The following is a 19,415-nucleotide window of genomic DNA, read 5'->3' as shown; positions in this document are numbered from 1 at the left end:
GCAAGAGTGTCAGCCTGATTCACACACAGAAAATAAATAAAAGTTGTCAATTCCTTTATGTGTGTAGCTACACAGGCTGCATGCCTGAAACCCGTAAGGCAAATATTTCATATTTCATTAGTCTTTGCTGATGTAAAATTAGTATCATTATTTCCACGTCGACATGAAAACTATGTTTTCGGCTTCTAAAAAGCCAAGACAGAGAAGAGTCTAGACGAATGCTCTCCTAGAACCTCGAGAGATGGTGGTACCTGTGGAGCAGTGCTGGAAGATTGGATAGATCGAGGTGTAGAGCGAGGAGTGATGAGAGATCTGAGGTAGGAGGGTTCTGAACCTTCTTTGGCTTTATAGGCAAGCATCAGAATATTGAATCTGATGCTGGCAGCTACAGGAAGCCAGCGGAAGGAACGTAGCAGTGGAGTGGTGTGGCGGTACGAGACTGGATGACAGGATGGCTAGCGTTTCTTGTCTCTGAAACACAGTACATAGAAGTCATAGGATGATATGCCGATGATTTGATGCCTGTTGCAGGACTCGAAGCAGGTTGTGGAGCAGTTCAAGTCCGGCTTTGAGCCGCCCAGCGACGTGGAGTTTGAAGATTACGGCCAGACGATGAAGAGGACGGTCTCAGAGACCAGCCTGTCCAACTCCCGTGGCGAGAGCAAACCAGAGAAACCGGGCAGGAGCAAAGGCAAACTTTGGCCTTTCATCAAAAAGAACAAGGTAGCACAGACACGCACAAACGCGTTTGCTATCTATCTTTACAGGCCTATACAAAAACTGAATTTAGATCAAATCGTCAATCATAGCCCACTTGTGACGCATAAACACAAACATACATGCAGTGGGAACGTGAGTGAAGAGCACTGAATATGAAAGACAATTTCAGTCAGTCGAGTGAGGTCTGTTAGGTGTGGGTTTTGCCTTTTGTTTCACTCCCGACATTTTTTTCGTTTCATTTTAGCATTTAACTTGCAGATGTTTTTTCGTTGTTGCCTGTATGTTTGTTGTCATGTTTTCTTTTCCTCCTCCCCCCGATGCCATTGTTTTTAACGGCCCAAAAATGCTGCGTGAGAGTAAAAACGTCCGCACTAATGCACGCATGCCCCACAACCCTTATATGACACCACCCTTTACCTAACCTCACCAGGCTCACGCTGAAGACGATCCTCCTCCCTGAACTCCCCTTTAACAAATTAAAAATAAAATAAAAACAGCAGCCAAGCGTCTCCCACTCTTCATCACTTTTCTTCTTCTCCTCTCTCTGGTTGGATTCTACGCCATACCCTTGCTTAATATAACAGGGGACCGGCCGTGCTGATTGGGTGGCTTGGGTTAACCTGTACAGAGCATGTGCTGTAAGACTGCGCGTGTGTGCGTGTGTGTTATCAAATACACAATATTCTCACCTTGTCTATACTGTTTTTATACTGCGTGTGTCAGCTAGAACTTTATCCAGAAGTTGATTTGCACACACACATTGCAGTTTAGTGCTCTTATGTAGCTAGCGTGCCATGTAAATGCCATGTAAGTACTGCAGTATTACAATGCTGGGATCACACTGCATGATATTTATGGTTGTGAGTGTGTGTGTGTGTGTGTGTGTGTGTGTGCGAGGATTATCTGTAATAACTGGCTGCCACCTGCTGAATCAGCATGTAACCCTGGTTATCGCTTGTATTATTTATTAGCATTTGTGTCTGCTCTGTGTGTGTGTGTGTGTGTGTATTTGCGTGTGTAACATTACTCGATTGTAACACTGTATCATACAAAAGCTTCTCACCCTCTCATCTCTAACTAACTCATGCCATGTCTTTTTATGGTTTTGTTTTGTTTATTTATTTAATTTCTGCTTTGTTCCTTTTTTTTTTTTTTTTTGAGGTGATTATACTGTGGAGGGCAGGTTTCCATGCTGCTCCGTGTCTCTCAGTTCCATCCGTTTAACCTTCAATTAATGGATTAATTCTTAATTTACTTTAATAATTTATTTTTGTGCCTTATTTCTCTTGTTTTGTGTTCCCCTTCTTTCTTTCTTTTTTAAATCCTTGCTTTTTCCGGATAAATTCTGGCCCCCATCTTCCTTCTATCTCTCTATGTCTCTCTCTCCCTCAACTTCTCCTTCGTGGCTTATCCTTTACTCCGGTAGCTCATGACCCTGTTAACGTCCCCGCCCCCAGCCCCCCCTCCCCCCGCCCCCTCCTCCTCCTCCTGCTCGCACACCCCCTCACCTTCTGCTGTTCCCAACGACCCCCAGTCGCCACGGCAATCCAAGGAGCCCCTCACGCACCGCCTCAACGACCTCATGAGCTCCAAATCCAAAATGCACTGCTTCAGGAGCCTCAAGCGCGGGGTAAGTGCGTGCGTGCGTGGGCGAGTGTTTGGGCGCATGTGCATGCCCCATGTCCCATCCTTTAGGATGTGACTCTGTCTGCTAAATACTCTCTCTCTCTCACTCTCTCTCCCTTTCTGTCGGCCTACCACTCTATCCTGACATTGTACAGAGGGAGTGATCACTGTCAATCGTGTCATAATTCCACATCTAACAACCTGTTTTGCAGCTTGATAACAATTGTGTTACAACACAAGTAAAGCAGGCCCTCCCTGACGTTACAACATCCTGACTCCAATGAAACAATTCCCCAACTGACCCTCCCTCGTACAGACTCTCCCTCTGTCTCTCAGATTCCTGCAGCTGATTGCTCCTGCATGCTTCCGTACATGCGCTTTGTCTTTTTCACCCTCTGTCTCCCTCTCCCTGCCTCTGTTGCTGTCTGTCTCAATATTTATCTCCCTCTGTCCGTTTCTCTCACACCTAAACACGTTACACCAGTGCACAGAGAAATTGTGTCCAAAAGCACATCTGAGTCTCCGTCTGTCCCAGTCATGACAACGTCTAGTCATTTGGTGGCTGCCCGAGGCAGAACTCAGAAAGAGGCCATGGGGCAGTTAAAACGTTCTGTGTTTGAGCAATTAATAATTTAATCATTGAGTGTGTGTGTGTGTGTGTGTGTGTGTGTGTGTGTGTGTGTGTGTTTATGCAGGCATGAAAATGTGAGTGTGGGGAAGATCTCCATGTTGACTTCCTGCCAGAGTAAAATCTTCCTGTTTCACAGAATATCAGACTTATTGCTCACCAAACAACACAGATTAAACACAGATGCACACACAGAATCCACCGCTCATGTGATATTTGACTTTTCCCCATGACTAAACATGGGAGGATGACAGCATGACTGCAGAACAGAAAACAAGACCCATCTTTGGGTGGAAGGACAGAAATGTAAATGTCAAGTAAGTGGACATGAATTTGTTCCTCAGTGCAGGGTTTGACCAGATAGATCAGTATTTCGCTGTTGACTGTCCTGCAGGCAGTTACTGAAAAGTGACAGTGAGGTTATGAGGATGAGAAAACGTGAGAGAATGTGACGTGAGATATGCAGATGTGCCTAGTGGGCATTTTTATATATTTATTGTTCATCTGAGTCGTTTCTTTCTTTTAGATTGCATTATCATTTTTATTATGGGCTTAAATTCTGACTCCGACTAGCTCAACCCTTGTTCCTCCCACCATACAAAGACATGTAAATTAGGTGGATTGGTGTCTCTCAATGCTTTATGGATCTGAGTATGTGTGAGTGAAAGGTGTGTGTTAGTACCCTGTGGTTTGCTGGTGCCCTGCCCTGCACCTAGTGTCCCGGGATGGGCTCCGGCAGTCATTCAGGAATAAGCGGTACTGGATAGTGAGTTTTCCAGAATAATGTGGCATAAATGCAGAAACATAAATTCACTCACTTAACACCAGCTGATTTGTTCTACAGAGTCTGTTCTATGTGTATTATAAGTGTATTTTGTGTGTTCCATCAGGACATTGAAGGGTGTGTGCATCACCTTGGGCACATAAGCAGATTCTGTTTGTTTGTGTGTCTATGTACTGTATGTATGTGTATGTGTGTTATCATGGCTGGAATGATGTGGTATTTTTAGAGAGTATTTTTAATGTGCCTTTCTCGATGCCTTTGGTTGGTGTTCCTCAGTGCTGTGTAAGTTTTGGTGGTGGTGACGGGGCAGCGGTATTATGCGCATGCTGATAAGATCATGTAGTGGCTGACTTATTACATTTTATTAAGTGTATAAACTATAAGATTTGCTTATTTGCATAACTTTATAGTGATTTGTCTGAAATAGAGTTTATTACAGATCGTACTAGATTATTTACTGGCTTTTTATCTGTGTGTGTGTGTGTGTGTTGCCACCGCTTACGTTTTGCACAGCAAGAGAGGAGAGATTACCCACGATCCTCCAGGGGGGTAGGCCTGCACAGCTTCTCTAATCATCTACTGCCAAAATGTGTCTGAATGTGTGTGTGTGTGTGTGTGTGTGTATGAGAGAACCAAGAGTCAGGCCAGATGGACAAAGTCTATACGAATATCTATATTTGCTGAAAAGGGTAAGCATTGTGGGTGTGTGTGTACTGTGGAATTTTCAGAGGTGCCTTGACACATGGCTTGGTTGGTATATATATATAAGTGCAACAGAGAATATGCTAGAATGTGAAGGAGTGTGTGTCTGTGTGTGAGTGTGTTAATTAGAATATGTTCTATGCTACAGTCTCCTCGTTCTCTTTATTACAACAAAGAACTCATGAAGAGGACTCTGGGCAGGCCTACTTACGCTTTCGAGGCCAGGCAATATATTGTAAGTGTGTGTAAGACAGAGAAAGCCTCATTTAGGATTATAGCCACATTTTATAATAATGCTTTCGTATTTAAACAAGGCTTGCTACTCAGGAAAACATTTTAATGGTCACGTATTCTGACCCAACCACAGTCACATGATTCACCCTCACTGACATCCATTCATATTATCAGCCTAAAGCTTCGCTTCCTCCTTGTACAACCGCCAACCCTGCAGATTTCACCCTGCTTCAAATCCCAGCTTCTGTGAGGAAGGGGGGGAGTGATTCACAAGTGTCACCAGCACCAGTCCTGGAGAGACTGATTGGATAGAAAACAAGCTCTTAGTAAATCGTCCGGTGCTTGTAACACTTTGCCTCGTGGCTGGGGTGAGATTACCCGGAATTTACCCCTGCTCTGTTTCTAGTGTGCTTCCTGTATCATGATGTCTGTGGCTTTCTCTGTGTTGGCTGTGTGTGTGTGTGTGTGTGTGTGTGTGCGTGCAGTTGTGCACAGTAGAAAGAAGCATCTTCCTGATTCCAGCGATTTCACATCCTCCGAGAAACCCCTCTTCACAAAAGTACTGATATGGTGTCCACAGAGTCTTTAATGGCTTACAGTTTTATTATTTTTATTACTTTTGACTCATTTCTATACTATTTTATACTTTATTTTCTGTCAGTTCTTCCCTTTGCTGCATTTCTGTTTCTATGTCTGAGGATGGTTCTGTATTTCTGTCTGTCTATTTTTGGTGAGTGTGTGTGTGTGTGTGTGTGTGTTTGTGGAGGGATATACATTACGATGAGTGAAAGTTGTGTTCTGTGTTGCTGACTCTGGATCAGACATTGGTTATCTTTGCCTGTGATTAACTGTGTTCGAATGGATCCAGAGCAGCGGGTTGCAGGCCCATCCTCCTGCCTGTCCATGCTCTGTCTGATTTGTTTGTGTAGGTCTTGTAGAGCCCCCTAGTGGCTGGGCTGGCATTAGCAGTTGCAGAGTTTTAAGCCACCAATCATCCACACAGCCTGTGTACATTTAGAGTTTGCACTTTTACTCTCCTTCTCTCTCTTCTCCTCTCCTCCTCTCCACTCCACTCCTTTTTCTCTTGCTGAATAGTGCTTGTTCCTGTCGGGACACCCTGTAAATAAAGTTTCATCAGGAAAGAACCCCACCCGGCCATGCCCGCCATGAACAGGAAGTGAAAGACAGGCCATGAAGCATGACTTCCTGTACTGATTTCACTGCAGAACTGTGACACATTTGTCTGCATTGTGCAACCGTCAGGCTGAACCTCATGCAAAATAATTCCTCTTCCAAAGGACACATAGATTCTTAGGGCCAGAATGCGCCAGTCGAACCGATTCTGACAAACACAAACACAGCCGCTGGTTTGGAGTTCAGCACGGCGTGTGTTTAGAATGGGTTTGGAAAAGTTTCATCATGGCTCTCCATGTTTCTCAGTTCACGGCATTCCGCGACGCTGGAATGCGCTTTTGCAGTAGAATGTTTGGTTGGTGCTCTGGCCTTTAGAATGAGGGATGCTGGTGCTTGTGCTCTTTTGTGTACATCTCCTCCAACTGCAGCCAAGCTCCCAGCATCGAGCTGCACACTGCTGTTCGGGCAGATGAAAGCATCCCATTCAGCATTAAGATTATCCACCGGTCAGTAAATTGGGGTTAAACTGTTGGCCGAGCTGCAGGTTAGCGATGACATCACAACGTGGCGGCTGCACCTGTGACATCATAACATACCTCGTCAAAGATGAAAGTTCTTCTTAAATTACACCAAAACTCAACCTTTGTGGCTGAAGATGGACGATGTTATTGATTCACCTGGCTCATGTCATCTTTTTTATCTCTCTTTTTCTCTCCTGATCCCTCCATCATTTCTATCTCTCCTCCCTGAGAAGCTTTCTCTCAAGCTGGTAAGCATGTCCGATAACCGCATGTCCGTTACTAGCATGACCGTTACTAGCATGATCGTAACATGGCCGCCGTCCTAGTAACCACCGTCCCACAATGGAGTATGTTTTTTTTTTTTTACTCTTTTGTCCTCGGTCTTCTATTCTTTATTTTTATTATGTCCATTCTGCTCTTGTGATTTAATTTTGTTTTTGTGCCAAATTTGGCTTGTTGTCTTTTTTTATCACTGTTTCGTTTATTTTATTTGTACTTGTGCATATTTGTTTCCTTTGTTTTTGTCATGTGTTCCGTTGCCATGGTGACTGTTCGACCCTGCCCCCCCTCCGTGTGTAGCTCACACTGAACTCTCACATGAGGAACCTGCTGGAGGTGACCAACCTTCCTGTGTCTTGTCCCTGTCTGTGTGTGTGTGTGTGTGTGAGTGAGTGAGCGTGTAACAGAGTGTGTGTGTAAGAAAGAGAGATTTAGTCTTCAACCTTATTCCTGGAGGCCCCAGTCTTGCATGTTTCACCCCGGAGGCTCCTTGAGAATCCTAATAATTTGTGGGACCAGTTGGACACTCTTGAAGGAGGGAAAGTAAATGCACCTGACAGGGAGTCTCCAGGAACAGTGCTGAAGAACCCTGCTTTACACAAGTCAGGGGTTCACTTCAATATCTGCATCTGCTCAGTAGCCTAGTGGTAGTAGCCTAGTTTATAACAAGTTTATAACATACTCACCTATGAACCAGAAGGCCACGTTCAAACCTCACTTACTACCATTGTGTCCCTGAGCAAGACACGTAACCCGAAGTTGCTCCAGGGTGACTCTCCCTGTAACTACACATTGTACTTTGCTCTGGATAAGGCCGTCTGGTAAATGCCAGAAATGTAAATGCTCATGACAAAATTCAGATGATAGTAATGAACTGTGTTTTATAAGGGAACTACCCAAGATGGGTGCAAATCCCATCACCCTGAGTTTTATTTCCTTAAGACATACCAACCTAGAAGCAGGCCTTTCCCTGCTTTGTATTTCTTTGTAAACTGCTGTTCCCCTGTCTCCAAAATAATTGCTCCCATCTGCCTAATTACTAATCATCCTAATTGAATAACACCAGATTACCAACATGCTGCTAGATCAGCATAGAAATCACAGGATTAAATATGAACTGTAAAATAAGACAAAATATATACCATGATAGACAGCTACAGCAACCCTCTATGCTACACATGGTAAGTGGAATTAGCATGTAAGCTGAGCATTTTGTTTCTTTTACACACTGTTAAAGTTGTTAGTCTATGTGATGGGTTGTGAAGAGAAGGCATGTTGTGTTAAACCATTTGGGCGTGGTTTGCACTGCATGGTGGGAAAACTGGAAAGTGTAAGCTTTCCCACACCTAACGCCTTCATAGTTGGTTTGGAGTTAAGAATATTCTTAGGCCTCAGCCTGTCCAGTCCAAGCACAGTTGCCATTGATTGTGATCATGACTGAATGCTGGCCAAGGTGAAGAAATCAGAATATGAGACACAAAAATAAAAAAACACAGAAATATGAAAATTACAGCACTGACATTTATTGGCCAAACTATTAAAGTGATTATTTCATTCTCTGACAGTAGAACTTGTATTTATAAGTTTCTAGTTATTTTACCAATAACGTGTATTCAATTTTATTATTTAATGGTACTGTTTAGGAAATAGGACAAACCCTGTATTTTAAAACCACTTTATTCTATATACTACCCATGAAAAAAACTACCTTAAAGCTTGTGACTGAAAAGGTGAAAGGTCATTCACACTAGCTGAAGTAAAAAGTGATCAGGATTTGCCCATTTATTAAGAAGCCAGACACCTTTCACAATAAAACTTAAAATTAGATTAGTGCAAATATAATTTTATTTATTCAAAAACTACAAAGGTGTTATTATTGTTTTTGCATTTTACTAGCCTGAACTGTTTGTTAGAGTAGCATATAGAATGTTAAGACCTTTCAGAAGAACATTTAAATAGCACAACTGATGTTGAATGGGTCAAAAAGGACATCTAAAAATGTGAAAGGAGTCTGGCATTTCATGATCATAGATTCCATACTTAAGATTAAGATTGTAGTCTCTAACTCACTCTCCTTCACAGGGTTCTGGACCTGAGGACTTTAGTCATCTGCCCCCAGAACAGAGAAGAAAGAAGCTACAGGCCAAGATAGATGAACTCAACAAAGAAATTCACAAAGAGATGGACCAGAGGTACTGTGGCTCTAAAATGTCCTGACATTTGCATGTCTAATCATTCAATAAGTTGCTAACACACAGAGAGAGTTTTAAATGTCAATCTTCTAATAGGGGATTTTTTGTGTGTGTATCTGTGTTTTGACAGGGATGCTTTGACTAAGATGAAGGACGTATACATTAAGAATCCTCAGATGGGAGACCCCGCCAGCCTGGACCCCCGTTTGGGAGAGATTGCACAGAATATTGACAGACTGCAGACAGAGGCACAGAAGTTTGAAGTGAGTCATTACCCACCATAAAACTAAAACACACACTCACATTCAAATTCAAATTTTGAATTGTTCGTTCTTATGCACACAGACACATAAGCATCCAACACATACTTTTGCTATAAATCTGTATACATCTAATCCTAGAACCCATGACAAACCACTGATGCATATATAAATATGTATGATTATACTCAAATACTCTAAAACATGCATGTGAGTTTATGTAGGCCTGTCCTATGCAGTCAGCTTTTACGACAGTGACCAGTAATATGTGTGTATATGTGAGGATTAAACCTAACGGTCTTCAGATTATTTGAGCAGGGGGGGGGGCCTGTGTGCTCTCATCACATTGTGCTTGTGTGTTTGTATGTGTACTCCAGGGCTGGTTGGCTGAGGTTGAAGGCAGGATGCCAATCAAAAATGACACCCTGAAGAGGCAAAGTGTGACATACGACACACAGAACTCCAATAGCACAGTAACCAACAACTGCACCCCCCAGGACAGAGAGAGGTACACACAGTTACCAACCCAAGCACCAGTACACACACACACACACACACACACACATCACTCACCACCACACATGCACCTGGTCGTGGTGCTGCTGCTATAGTGAGTGTGTATGTGTGTGTGCGTTTGTGTGTGTTGAGCAGTCCTGATGGAAGCTACACAGAAGAGCCCAGTTCAGAGCCAACAGTGAAAGAGGAGGACCCTGAATTTAACGATGATGAGTTTGATGAAGGCTTGCCCACCATCGGCACCTGCAAAGCACTCTACCCCTTTGAAGGTGAGTGCAAAAGACAGAAGTACCTTTGGTGCCCTGTCAAAATATTTTCCAGATTTTAAGTGTCTCTTCTGGATGTGCAGAAATAGAGAGGACTACTTTAGAGCTCACTACCTGGACCACACAAAGATAGAAGCCCATAATAACCTTGCACACCCTAGTTTCAATCTGAATTATTTATGGAGGATTCCACTTGGAAGTTGGAATTTCGAAATTCCCTAATTTCACTTTTCCTGCTTTAAATACCCCTGCTTTCTGGTGATAGCTGCCGTCAATTTGATGGAGTGAAAAATTGCAGCTGGCCCTAAAGTGGTTGAGGCATGGGGCATGCTGATGTTAATTAGCATAATACTTATCTGATTGAACAGTTCTGGTGTTAAATTGGTTTGAGGAAATAAAGTTTTGTTGAACAAAAGAGCTGTATTCAACTCCACAATGTATTCCTCGTCCTCTGTCTTTCAGGCACCAATGAAGGCACTATTTCTTTGGTAGAGGGGGAGTTGTTGTTTGTGATAGAAGAGGACAAGGGAGACGGCTGGACGCGAGTTCGACGAAACGAGGAGGAGGAGGGATATGTACCGACCACGTATGTGGAAGTAGTCCTGGACAACGTTAAAGGTGCTATTACCTATATTTAACTCACTTTGGCGGAAGGGGGTGGCCTTACTTTATTTTGAGTGAGGTAGAGTGTCCCTCAAAATATGCCACCTTCCCCAAGCTCCCCACAGAGAGCTGTAATGTTTTGACTTTTGTAGCAAGGAAGAAAACTTTGAGAAACTCTTGGTGTACTTTATGGGAAATGAGAGCATGGAAATGTATTTCGTTTTTTTTTTACTGTATTTATCTCAGTCTTTAGGCCAATTGTAGCACAATGATATCTGTGTGATGATCCTACTGCCGCTGTCTCTGTTATTGTTATCCCTCCACAGCACCACAAGGGGGCTGCCCTGTCGTGAATGCTGTCTGACGCAGTCAGACATCTGAATGTTAGCGTTTTTAGTACTTGCTGTGCTTTGGAGTTAGCAGTGACCCAACAAAACGTGTACAATGAGGAATCAATTCAGATCTAGGTTTTTGTCGAAGAACCTAATACTTTAGGAATGTTCTGGGAATATTCCATGAATGTTTTTCAGAGTCATGTGTGAGCAGTAGTCGATGGTGAAGGAACAGTCCTAAGTTTGCCGGTGAGAGAACAGGAGTGGGTTTCTGACCGGCCTCAACCATGATGTCATGTGCTGCATGTGTCCCGGCACCGGGACTGAACCGCATGGTGTGGTGTGATGGGGTGGGGTCAGGGGTCGGTGTGACCCCCCCCCCCGCCCAAAACTATGTATTTGAAACAAAGTAGCACGTTTTTGATGAGCATTCATGCTACTACTGCCTGACTGGAATGTCTTTGTGTGTCAGTGTGTTTACCGCCGGAGTTCAATCATTGGCTCTGATGCAGGGTTGGAATCCCTGTCATGCATGGTTTCAGTTTGAATTTGAGATCATTTTTCTTTTGTTGACCTATTATACATCATTGTCTGATTAACTCTTGTTTAATTAAATTCTGGTGATTTTTTTGTTGCTTAAATGGCAAGCTGGACAGCAACTTATTGATTCTCTTTATTCTTCTTTTGTTTTGTAATTGTCTAAACATATTTTCATGACTCATTGATAACAGAAATGTTGTATATTTTGTTGTTGATTATGGTTTGTGTCTGTAGCGTGAATATGGTGAAGCAATGGTGCTTAGTGGCCAAAGACATGAGATAAGGAGCATGCTGATGTTTCTCCTTTTCTCTTCCATTCACTTTCTGTATTCGCTTGACATTTAACATTTTTGTCCACTCAATAATGTTTGTATTCTGTGCAGTTTAGTCTCTGCATGTTTTTTCTGTATTCATATTTATATCCGTGTGGAAATAACCTCAATATAAGTAATTAATGGTTTTATTGACACAGAAGATTTTAATAACAATTCTAAACTTTGTTTTGTGTTTTTGCTTTTCAGAAGAAGCTTCTTAAAAGTGTGAGAAGGGCTGAAGGCCCATCACAGATAACATCCGGGGAAAAACTACAGAAAAGGAGAGTTTTAAACTAGAGAGAGAGACACAAGACTGACTGAATGAAAAACCAGATGGAAACTTGAGTTTTATCATGTTTGCAAAGGTCTCTTTAGTGGTGATTAAAAAAAAAAAAGAAATCAGGATGTAAACACAGAAGTCCAGATTTACTTTCAAATCTCAATTCCAAATCAAATTTTCATTCAATATAAACATTTTCTTTCTATTATACAGTCTCATTTGCCACATCTTCACCACATCTGGCTTTACATCTCTCTCTATGATTTATTACACACACATACTATGCCAGACTGGGCCTGTGGTTTTGCCTTAAAAGGGCGCTAGGCACCACTTCACAGGAGTTGAATTAGCCACACATGCGTGTCCAGTCTGGAGCTCTTACTGCACCCCTCCAAATCTCACACACACAAACACACTCTATAAACCAGCCATGTGCCTGTCTGTCTGCATTTCTGTCTGTCTGTCTTCATGTCTGCCTGGCTGCCTCTTCATCTTAATCTGTTTTAATTTGCTCTTGTGCTGTATCAGTGTGACATTTGAAATCGGCCTGTTCTCTGTTGTTATTCTTGTTTTGTTCCTTTTTAAAAAAGAAAAAAGTACTTTATGCAAACATACTGTATATCAATTTAAAGTATGTGTTAAGAGTGAGCACCACATTGTATGTGTGTTCATATGCGTTACTGGGTCAGAGCCTCTAAAGTCTCTGCAGCAGAATGGCCGCTGGCTGCATCGAGCTGCATGGATTAATCATACTGTCTGTGTTTTACAGTATACTGTGGGGTACATGTGTGTAACCCAGTTACATTTGACCCTGAGCAGGCCACATCTGGCCCCAGGGTGCCACGGAGAGCCAGGAACAGCCTCCCTTCCATTACCTGTGGTGAACAGGGAGAGGCTCTTTCTCCTCCCTATTGTCTGAGGCACATAAATGATTTTAACTTTCTTTTCACTTTCAGCACTCAAATGTTATTTAATGTTCTTTCATCAAATATATTTTACTTTTACAACAAAATAATATGTTAGAGTTTTGTATTTGCTGGAGATATTATGTTGCACCTGAACCACTTAAGCCCAGAGAACCACTCCACTTATGAGGACAGAAAAAGAGCAGCGGCCTGAGACCTCGCACCAAAAAATGTTTTACGGTGTCAAGTATTTGCAACATATTCAGTGTTTCAAATCATCTGACTGAAGTGCTACTGTATGGAAAAATAAAAATAATCTGTAAATAAGAAATTGAAATGAAAACTAAATTAAATGGCATTCCCAGACATGCATCCCTCTGTCTTTGGGAAATGGTCTTCTTTAATCTGTTTATCAGATAAACTCTCAACACAAAAACCAGACACACAAGCACACACACGTGCACACACACACTCACAGCTATGAGACCATTTTTTGAAGTTTCTGGGAATCTTCCTGTGATTCTTGTCTGTACAGACTGCTCAGATAAAAGCAGAGAGCACATATAAGAATATATAGATAAAAAAGAAGAAAAAGTCTATTTTTAAGGTTTTAACTATTAGAAGGGTGATCTTTCAGCTTTGCTAAATTAGTTATTTTCCCCCTCAATGTGTTTGGTTTGTAATGTCAGCCAAATGGTGTGGGTATCATTTTTTTTGGTTTGTTTTGTCTGTTGTATGCTTGGGTCTCAGGACTGAATACCATGTATTGTGTTAACTGTGCCAATTAAACAAACAGGAAAACAAAAACAGGTAAAATGTCTCCTTCATCTTTTGGTCCTTATAAATTGCAGTTTTATATGTGATTTTTGTTACCCATTGTTAGGCAACAAAACAAGAAAACATAATGAAGTGATTGTCATTGTGATACAGCACACGGTGCACACAGTGAAATTTGTCCTCCGCATTTAACCCATCACCCTTGGTGAGCAGTGGGCAGCCATGACCAGGCGCCCAGGGAGCAGTGTGGGGGGATGGTGCTTTGCTCAGTGGCACCTCAGTGGCACCTTGGTGGATTGGGATTCGAACCTTCTGATTACGGGGCCGCTTCCTTAACCACTAGGCCACCACTGCCCCAAAAAATAAAGCATCTGCATTTAACCCATCACCCTTGGTGAGCAGGGTGCAGCCATGACAGGCAGCCGGGGAGCAGTGTGTGGGGACGGTGCTTTGCACAGTTACACCTCAGTGGCACCTTGGCGGGTCTTATTATTGGGCCGCCACCACTGCCCCAAACAGATCCCCGAAACAGATCCCATTTAAGTATGGCGAGTGCTTGATTTTATTTTTCTTTTATTTTAGCTGTGTTTTAGCTCCATTAGCATAATAATCAGGGGATGGTGCACTAATACACGTAGATTAGAGTAGGAAAATAGAATACATTTGGGCGTTATTCCTGTTCTTATAGCACCAGCGCCAGCCGGTACACTCAAGATGGCGGCGGAAGAACGTCGCTGGACACGAGGGGGCGTGGCCGCTCATTATGCACACTTTTAGCAGCGATTACGCGGTTGGTTAAATAGACCTGAAGGTGGCGCCTGAACGGTGGCGGTTCTTTTAAAGTAAAAAGTGCTCTTCGGTGTCCGCTCACTATCCTCTTGCATCATTTCAACGGGTAAGTCATAACATGGCTGCAGGTTCCTGGTGCGACTTTGCATGTTAGGCTTAGCCGATTGTGAATAAGGTTGATTTCGATGAAAACTGAAAAGTTAATGCATATAGTACAGTAGGACCAGCTGTCGCACAGGGACCCCTTCTTCATAATCAAAGCGACATTCCAGCTTCGAGCCTCGCCTCGCCCGCACCCCGCAAGCGGCCATTACCTGCTACCAGAAAAGATTATGACTATTAGAGTTGTAATTTTCGGATATTTTTTTTTAGGATCAGACTCCATCTGAGTCACTCGGTGAACTGATCCGGGCGCGAGGGTCACTTGAGCAGGATTTCCGGCCTGAGTTCAGTAGTTCCAACCCGTCTGTGAGCGACTCAGATTCAGATGGGTCAAAGAAACTAAGTTATGCAACTTTTATGGTAGTAATTGATGTTTTAATGATTATAAGATTTATTTATTTGACGGAGTGGGGGATAACTCCGGGGGTTCATGAATCATACAGCAATAATGACCATTTTTGCATTTGGAAATTCTGAAAGTGTCAAGGCCACCTCGAAATGTGAGCTATACATTTTGTATTTTGAAATGTAGTTTCAGAAGCAGACAATCATGTCTCATAAGAGGAAAATGGCTGCAGAGAGAGAAAACATACCACCTGACACCAAGAAGGTGAGATGCCAGACATGCTTAGACAATAAGTTGTATAGTCCCATAATCTTTTTTACAAGATGTAGTGATAATAATTTCATTGAAACTTACAAGGTCCGAGACAAGTTTGGAAATAGAATAGATTTCAAACCAGGATGTGCATCCTCTCTGGTAGGCAGTACATCACTGTCTTAAACTATAATGCTTTATCTAAATTTCAGTTTGTCTCGTGCATGAGCTGAATGGCTAATTTTTTCTCTTCATTTTTAGCACAAACCTTGACAACTTGAAGTTTCTGTCCAACCCTGAGAAGAATATTCAAAGGAAACGTCCTGTGGGTGTTTCCAAAAAAGATAATTCAGAAGAGTCTACAAAAAATGACACTGGCAGGTTTTTGAAAGACTTCATGGATATCAGTGTCCTTGGTCATGGGGCTTATGGGAGAGTTTACAAAGCATGGAGTAACAAAGATCAGAAGAACTTTGCAGTGAAAATTGTGGGGAACTCCAAGTATGTATCACTTATTATTCAAATGTTATGCAGAATTATGCAGAATGTACTCATGAGGGGTTATAAGTTCACAGAATTCAGTCAGAGAGAAGGAGTGTTAGACATTGTTTCTCCTGAATTTAACTGTGAATCCTACTAATTGCTTCTTCATCCTTTACAGAAAATCGGAGCGTGAGGTGAAGGCTTTAGCCAGGCTTCAGCATCACAATATTGTCAAGTACTTCTGCTGCTGGGAGGAGGACAATAAATATGAACAAGAGAGTTCTGAAAGCTCTGATAGCTCGACGTAAAAGGCCCTTTATTCAGTGCTATGGAGTTTAATATATTTGTTCTTAACTGTGCATTACTTGGGAATTACGAGAATTGGATGTATAATTTAACCAGTGAATGTGCTAGATATGGTAACTTAATGCTAATATATCCCCACTTTTATCATCTGACAGTTCTAGCAGCACCAACTTCCTGTATATTCAGATGGAATTGTGTGAAGGCGGAACGCTGAGAGACTGGATTGAAGCTAAAAACTCTACCCCGTGCCCCGCCCGGAGGCAGGAGGCCAGAAACATTATTGAGCAAATCACAGACGGGTTGGCTTTCATCCATTCCAAAAAACTCGTCCACAGGGACCTGAAAGTGAGTTGATGTGTTCAACCTTCTTGCTGTAGCTCTTCTTGGATAATGTGCAGGATTAGGGGGCAGTATAATGAGGAGTATTATATTAAGTTATAGCATGAATAAATAAGAAATCACACCACTGCTGTAATAGAGCAGTTTTCTTTTGATACTTGATTATAAAACCCCTGATACAGGAATGCAGTACTCTAGGTGGTCATCCTTCTGTCACATGACCATCCTAGAGTTTTTGTGTCACACCTGGGCCAGTTTATGGTCCAACGGAGGATGAGTGGGAGCCTGCACTTTAGAGGCAGGGTGATTATCCTCATATAAAACTTTTATATGTTTAAATCATAATCTGTCTCTCTTTTTATTTCTCTTCAACACATTCATACAAATAGACAAAATCTCATATTTTCTGAATTAATTACAAAAAATACATGTTAACAACCAATGCCAGAATACTGACAAGCTACAAGATAATGAAGGATATTTGTTCTAATTCCTGCAGTGCATATATATTTTAATCCACCAACAACTGAAGCACATTTTACACTGGTTTTTATTGTTCTGTTCAGCCAGAAAACATCTTTTTTGAAGAGCAAAAAATTAAGATCAAAATTGGGGACTTTGGGCTTGTGAAAAACATTGCTTTGAACACTGACGAAAGCCCCCCTGAGGGACACGAATCATTTGGAACCCCAACTTACATGAGCCCTGAGCAGGTAAATACAGTCTAAAAACTTAAACTTCGATAATCTAAATTATTCGGTGCACCAGTTTGGCTTCTGATCGTTAAATCTCAGTCCATGCCACCTACCAACATCTTAAGTATTTCAAAACTATTGATGTGGATTGAAAAAAATTACTTTTTCTGATAATTTATAACAATTAAATTATCAAATTGATGATATCCTGTCCAGTTAAAATACTCAATAAATTTCTTTTTATATTAATTTTGTAATATTTTCTATACAACCTATTTTATATAATTTATGGTAAACAAGGATATGCACACATCTGACAATCTTGTTACATTGCTTAAGGAATTTACATTTGTCATTACAAAACTATGTAACACAACAATTTGAAAGAATATAGAACTATAGTTCATTGTTTGTAGATGACTGACATCTAACCGTTCGTTTCAGAAAAGTGGTGGCCTTTATGGAAAAAAAGCAGATATTTTTGCATTGGGCCTGATTTTCTTTGAGCTGCTTTGGACATTGCAGACACAAATGGAGAAATACACGGTGAGTATTATTCAAGCTAATTCTTTCTTACAGATTTACATGTACTTTATATGCATTGTCCTCTCGCAGATCTGGACAGATTTGAGAGATCAAATGTTCCCAGAACACTTTAATGTGCAGTTTCCTCCTGAGGTACGTACTGTAGTTGGTTATTTCTTGTGTGAATTACTGCTTTTCTTTTCATTGTACAGTAGCATTTTGGAGCATTGTAGAGAAGTTGTCTGTTGTTTTGATAAGCATTTATTTGAACTGTGCTATGGGGTCGCATGTCTGAATGAGTTTATTTATTTTTTTACTTTAGTGCAAGCTCATCAAGATGATGCTCTGTAAAAAGACAAAGAAGAGACCCGGGGCTGCAGGGCTTCTCACTGAGATTAAGAAGCTGTATTAAAACTGTCTTTATTACTGTATCAGAAGAGGTGAACAATATGTTGTGATGAAGTTGTGTAACAGCTCTATACAGCACACCATAAAACAGCAATTTTACCATTGAGAAAATGAAACAAAGAAAATGTATACTGTACAATACCATCCATTGTACAGTATACATAGTTGTTTAAAGTAAATACACACGCCAGTTTACCATGTGCGTGAAACGTGGTGTGCGTGACAATATTTGTAATAATAAAGTTTTTTAATTCGATAAATCAATCACGACATATAAAAAGATACACATAATTGCAACTGAATGTGCGCACGATACAAATAAAGCATTCAACTCGTACAGCATTAAGTTTTTCTCATTCAAAGCGTTCTCGGTAGCAGTGTAGCGTTTACTTCCTGAAAACGTCATGTGACTCAGCAGTGGGCGGGCCGCGATGACACATGCAATACCACAATGCATTTCGGCTGGACATTTTTCTAGTTTCCACACGTTTTTATACGTAACATTAGTTGTTTTCCTGAGTTATATATATTGACAAATTAGGTTGATGTTGTTAAATAATTCCCTTAATAATTCCGTAATAACCATTCCGTGATGCTACCGTTAGTGTGAAGCGCAGGAGTTTCGGCGCTGTTATATAGAGTCCAGTTAGCTCTTTATGGCTGTGTTGTATGAAAGGAGAGAAGGTTAGCACTCCCCTTGACAAGGATGGAAGAGGCCCTTGTGGTCTTCAACACACATATGGTTAAGGCATTGCCACCTACTTCGTGGCATCTCTAACCAAGTTTTTTATTTTTGCCTTCAGGCTTTTGCTGTTCAATTGACCCTGCACAGCTGTAACTGTACAAGCTAATTATTGCATTTTTTCAAATTATTTTTAAATTATTTTAAAATGTCTTAAGTTTACTCATGCCTTGTCAATTAAAAGTTTCAAGCATACAGTTTGTAATTAGGGAAATATCAAGTGTTTCATCGTGAGAAGTGGCTTAAAATCTATCCTTTGCTCATTATGCATTGATTAAGTGAACAAACTACTCAACAATTCTCAAAATGAATTCAGATTTAATGGTTCAGATCTTAATGGTCCCCTATTGTGAAATGTTCACTTTGTGCGATTATTTAACATTAATAAAGTTCCCCAAGCCTGTCTGTGGTCCTGCAGTGGCTAGAAATGGTGATAGGTGTAAAGAAAGCTTTGGCCATTCTTGTTCGCCGGTCAGAGAGCGGCCGCTCAGACGGTCAGATCTGGAATGTCTCCCTCAGCTACACACTGAAACGGCGCATCCTGGGGAAGTCTCATTGTGGGACTGGATAAAAGTGGCTGTAATTATTCACCAAGGCTGATTTTCGGAAAGATACAGTATTAGGGGGTCGATAAGACCGCTATAAAAGTGAATAAAGGGGGAACATTTAAGATTTTAAGATGGCTGATTTTCAGTTCCACAGGTTATAAGATTGACCATTATCACCTCAGATATCATTTGCAGTCTTGCTATGTA

At 41.5% G+C, this 19,415-nt stretch overlaps 2 protein-coding genes and 1 non-coding gene across 26 annotated transcripts in view; all 3 read left to right on the top strand.

The window, feature by feature from the left end:
• fnbp1b (formin binding protein 1b) overlaps positions 1-13,645 on the top strand; it is a 47,526-nt gene extending 33,881 nt beyond the window's left edge. For 3 of the 24 annotated variants that reach the window (XM_028971341.1, XM_028971344.1, XM_028971335.1), the window contains exons 9-21: positions 532-723; positions 2,147-2,350; positions 4,272-4,307; positions 4,609-4,695; positions 6,583-6,597; positions 6,929-6,964; positions 8,711-8,820; positions 8,951-9,083; positions 9,458-9,588; positions 9,729-9,865; positions 10,325-10,480; positions 10,996-11,046; positions 11,859-13,645. In XM_028971341.1, coding sequence (XP_028827174.1) covers positions 532-723; positions 2,147-2,350; positions 4,272-4,307; positions 4,609-4,695; positions 6,583-6,597; positions 6,929-6,964; positions 8,711-8,820; positions 8,951-9,083; positions 9,458-9,588; positions 9,729-9,865; positions 10,325-10,480; positions 10,996-11,024 — 1,266 coding nt within the window. In that variant the 3' untranslated portion in view covers positions 11,025-11,046; positions 11,859-13,645. Of the gene's footprint in view, positions 1-531; positions 724-2,146; positions 2,351-4,271; positions 4,308-4,608; positions 4,696-6,582; positions 6,598-6,928; positions 6,965-8,710; positions 8,821-8,950; positions 9,084-9,457; positions 9,589-9,728; positions 9,866-10,324; positions 11,047-11,858 lie in introns of all 24 variants that reach the window. The other 21 variants (XM_028971340.1, XM_028971336.1, XM_028971339.1 and 18 more) reach the window with 21 other exon arrangements.
• A 433-nt stretch (positions 13,646-14,078) lies between these two features.
• Positions 14,079-18,228, top strand: LOC114786776 (eukaryotic translation initiation factor 2-alpha kinase 3-like). The gene is made up of 10 exons (XM_028974228.1): positions 14,079-14,508; positions 15,097-15,174; positions 15,268-15,324; positions 15,424-15,663; positions 15,824-15,949; positions 16,107-16,296; positions 16,857-17,003; positions 17,430-17,531; positions 17,601-17,663; positions 17,833-18,228. Exons 4-10 carry the CDS (start codon positions 15,560-15,562, stop codon positions 17,920-17,922), a joined length of 822 nt encoding a protein of 273 aa, XP_028830061.1. The 5' UTR covers positions 14,079-14,508; positions 15,097-15,174; positions 15,268-15,324; positions 15,424-15,559; the 3' UTR covers positions 17,923-18,228.
• Positions 18,229-18,580: 352 nt separating this feature from the next.
• Positions 18,581-18,708, top strand: LOC114787247 (U6atac minor spliceosomal RNA). The gene has a single exon (XR_003749377.1). It is a non-coding gene; the product is annotated as a U6atac minor spliceosomal RNA (small nuclear RNA).
• Positions 18,709-19,415: the final 707 nt, after the last annotated feature.

Source organism: Denticeps clupeoides, chromosome 3, assembly GCF_900700375.1.
Source record: "Denticeps clupeoides chromosome 3, fDenClu1.1, whole genome shotgun sequence".
Lineage (NCBI taxonomy): Eukaryota > Metazoa > Chordata > Actinopteri > Clupeiformes > Denticipitidae > Denticeps > Denticeps clupeoides.
This window is presented reverse-complemented; position numbering and strand designations above follow the sequence as displayed.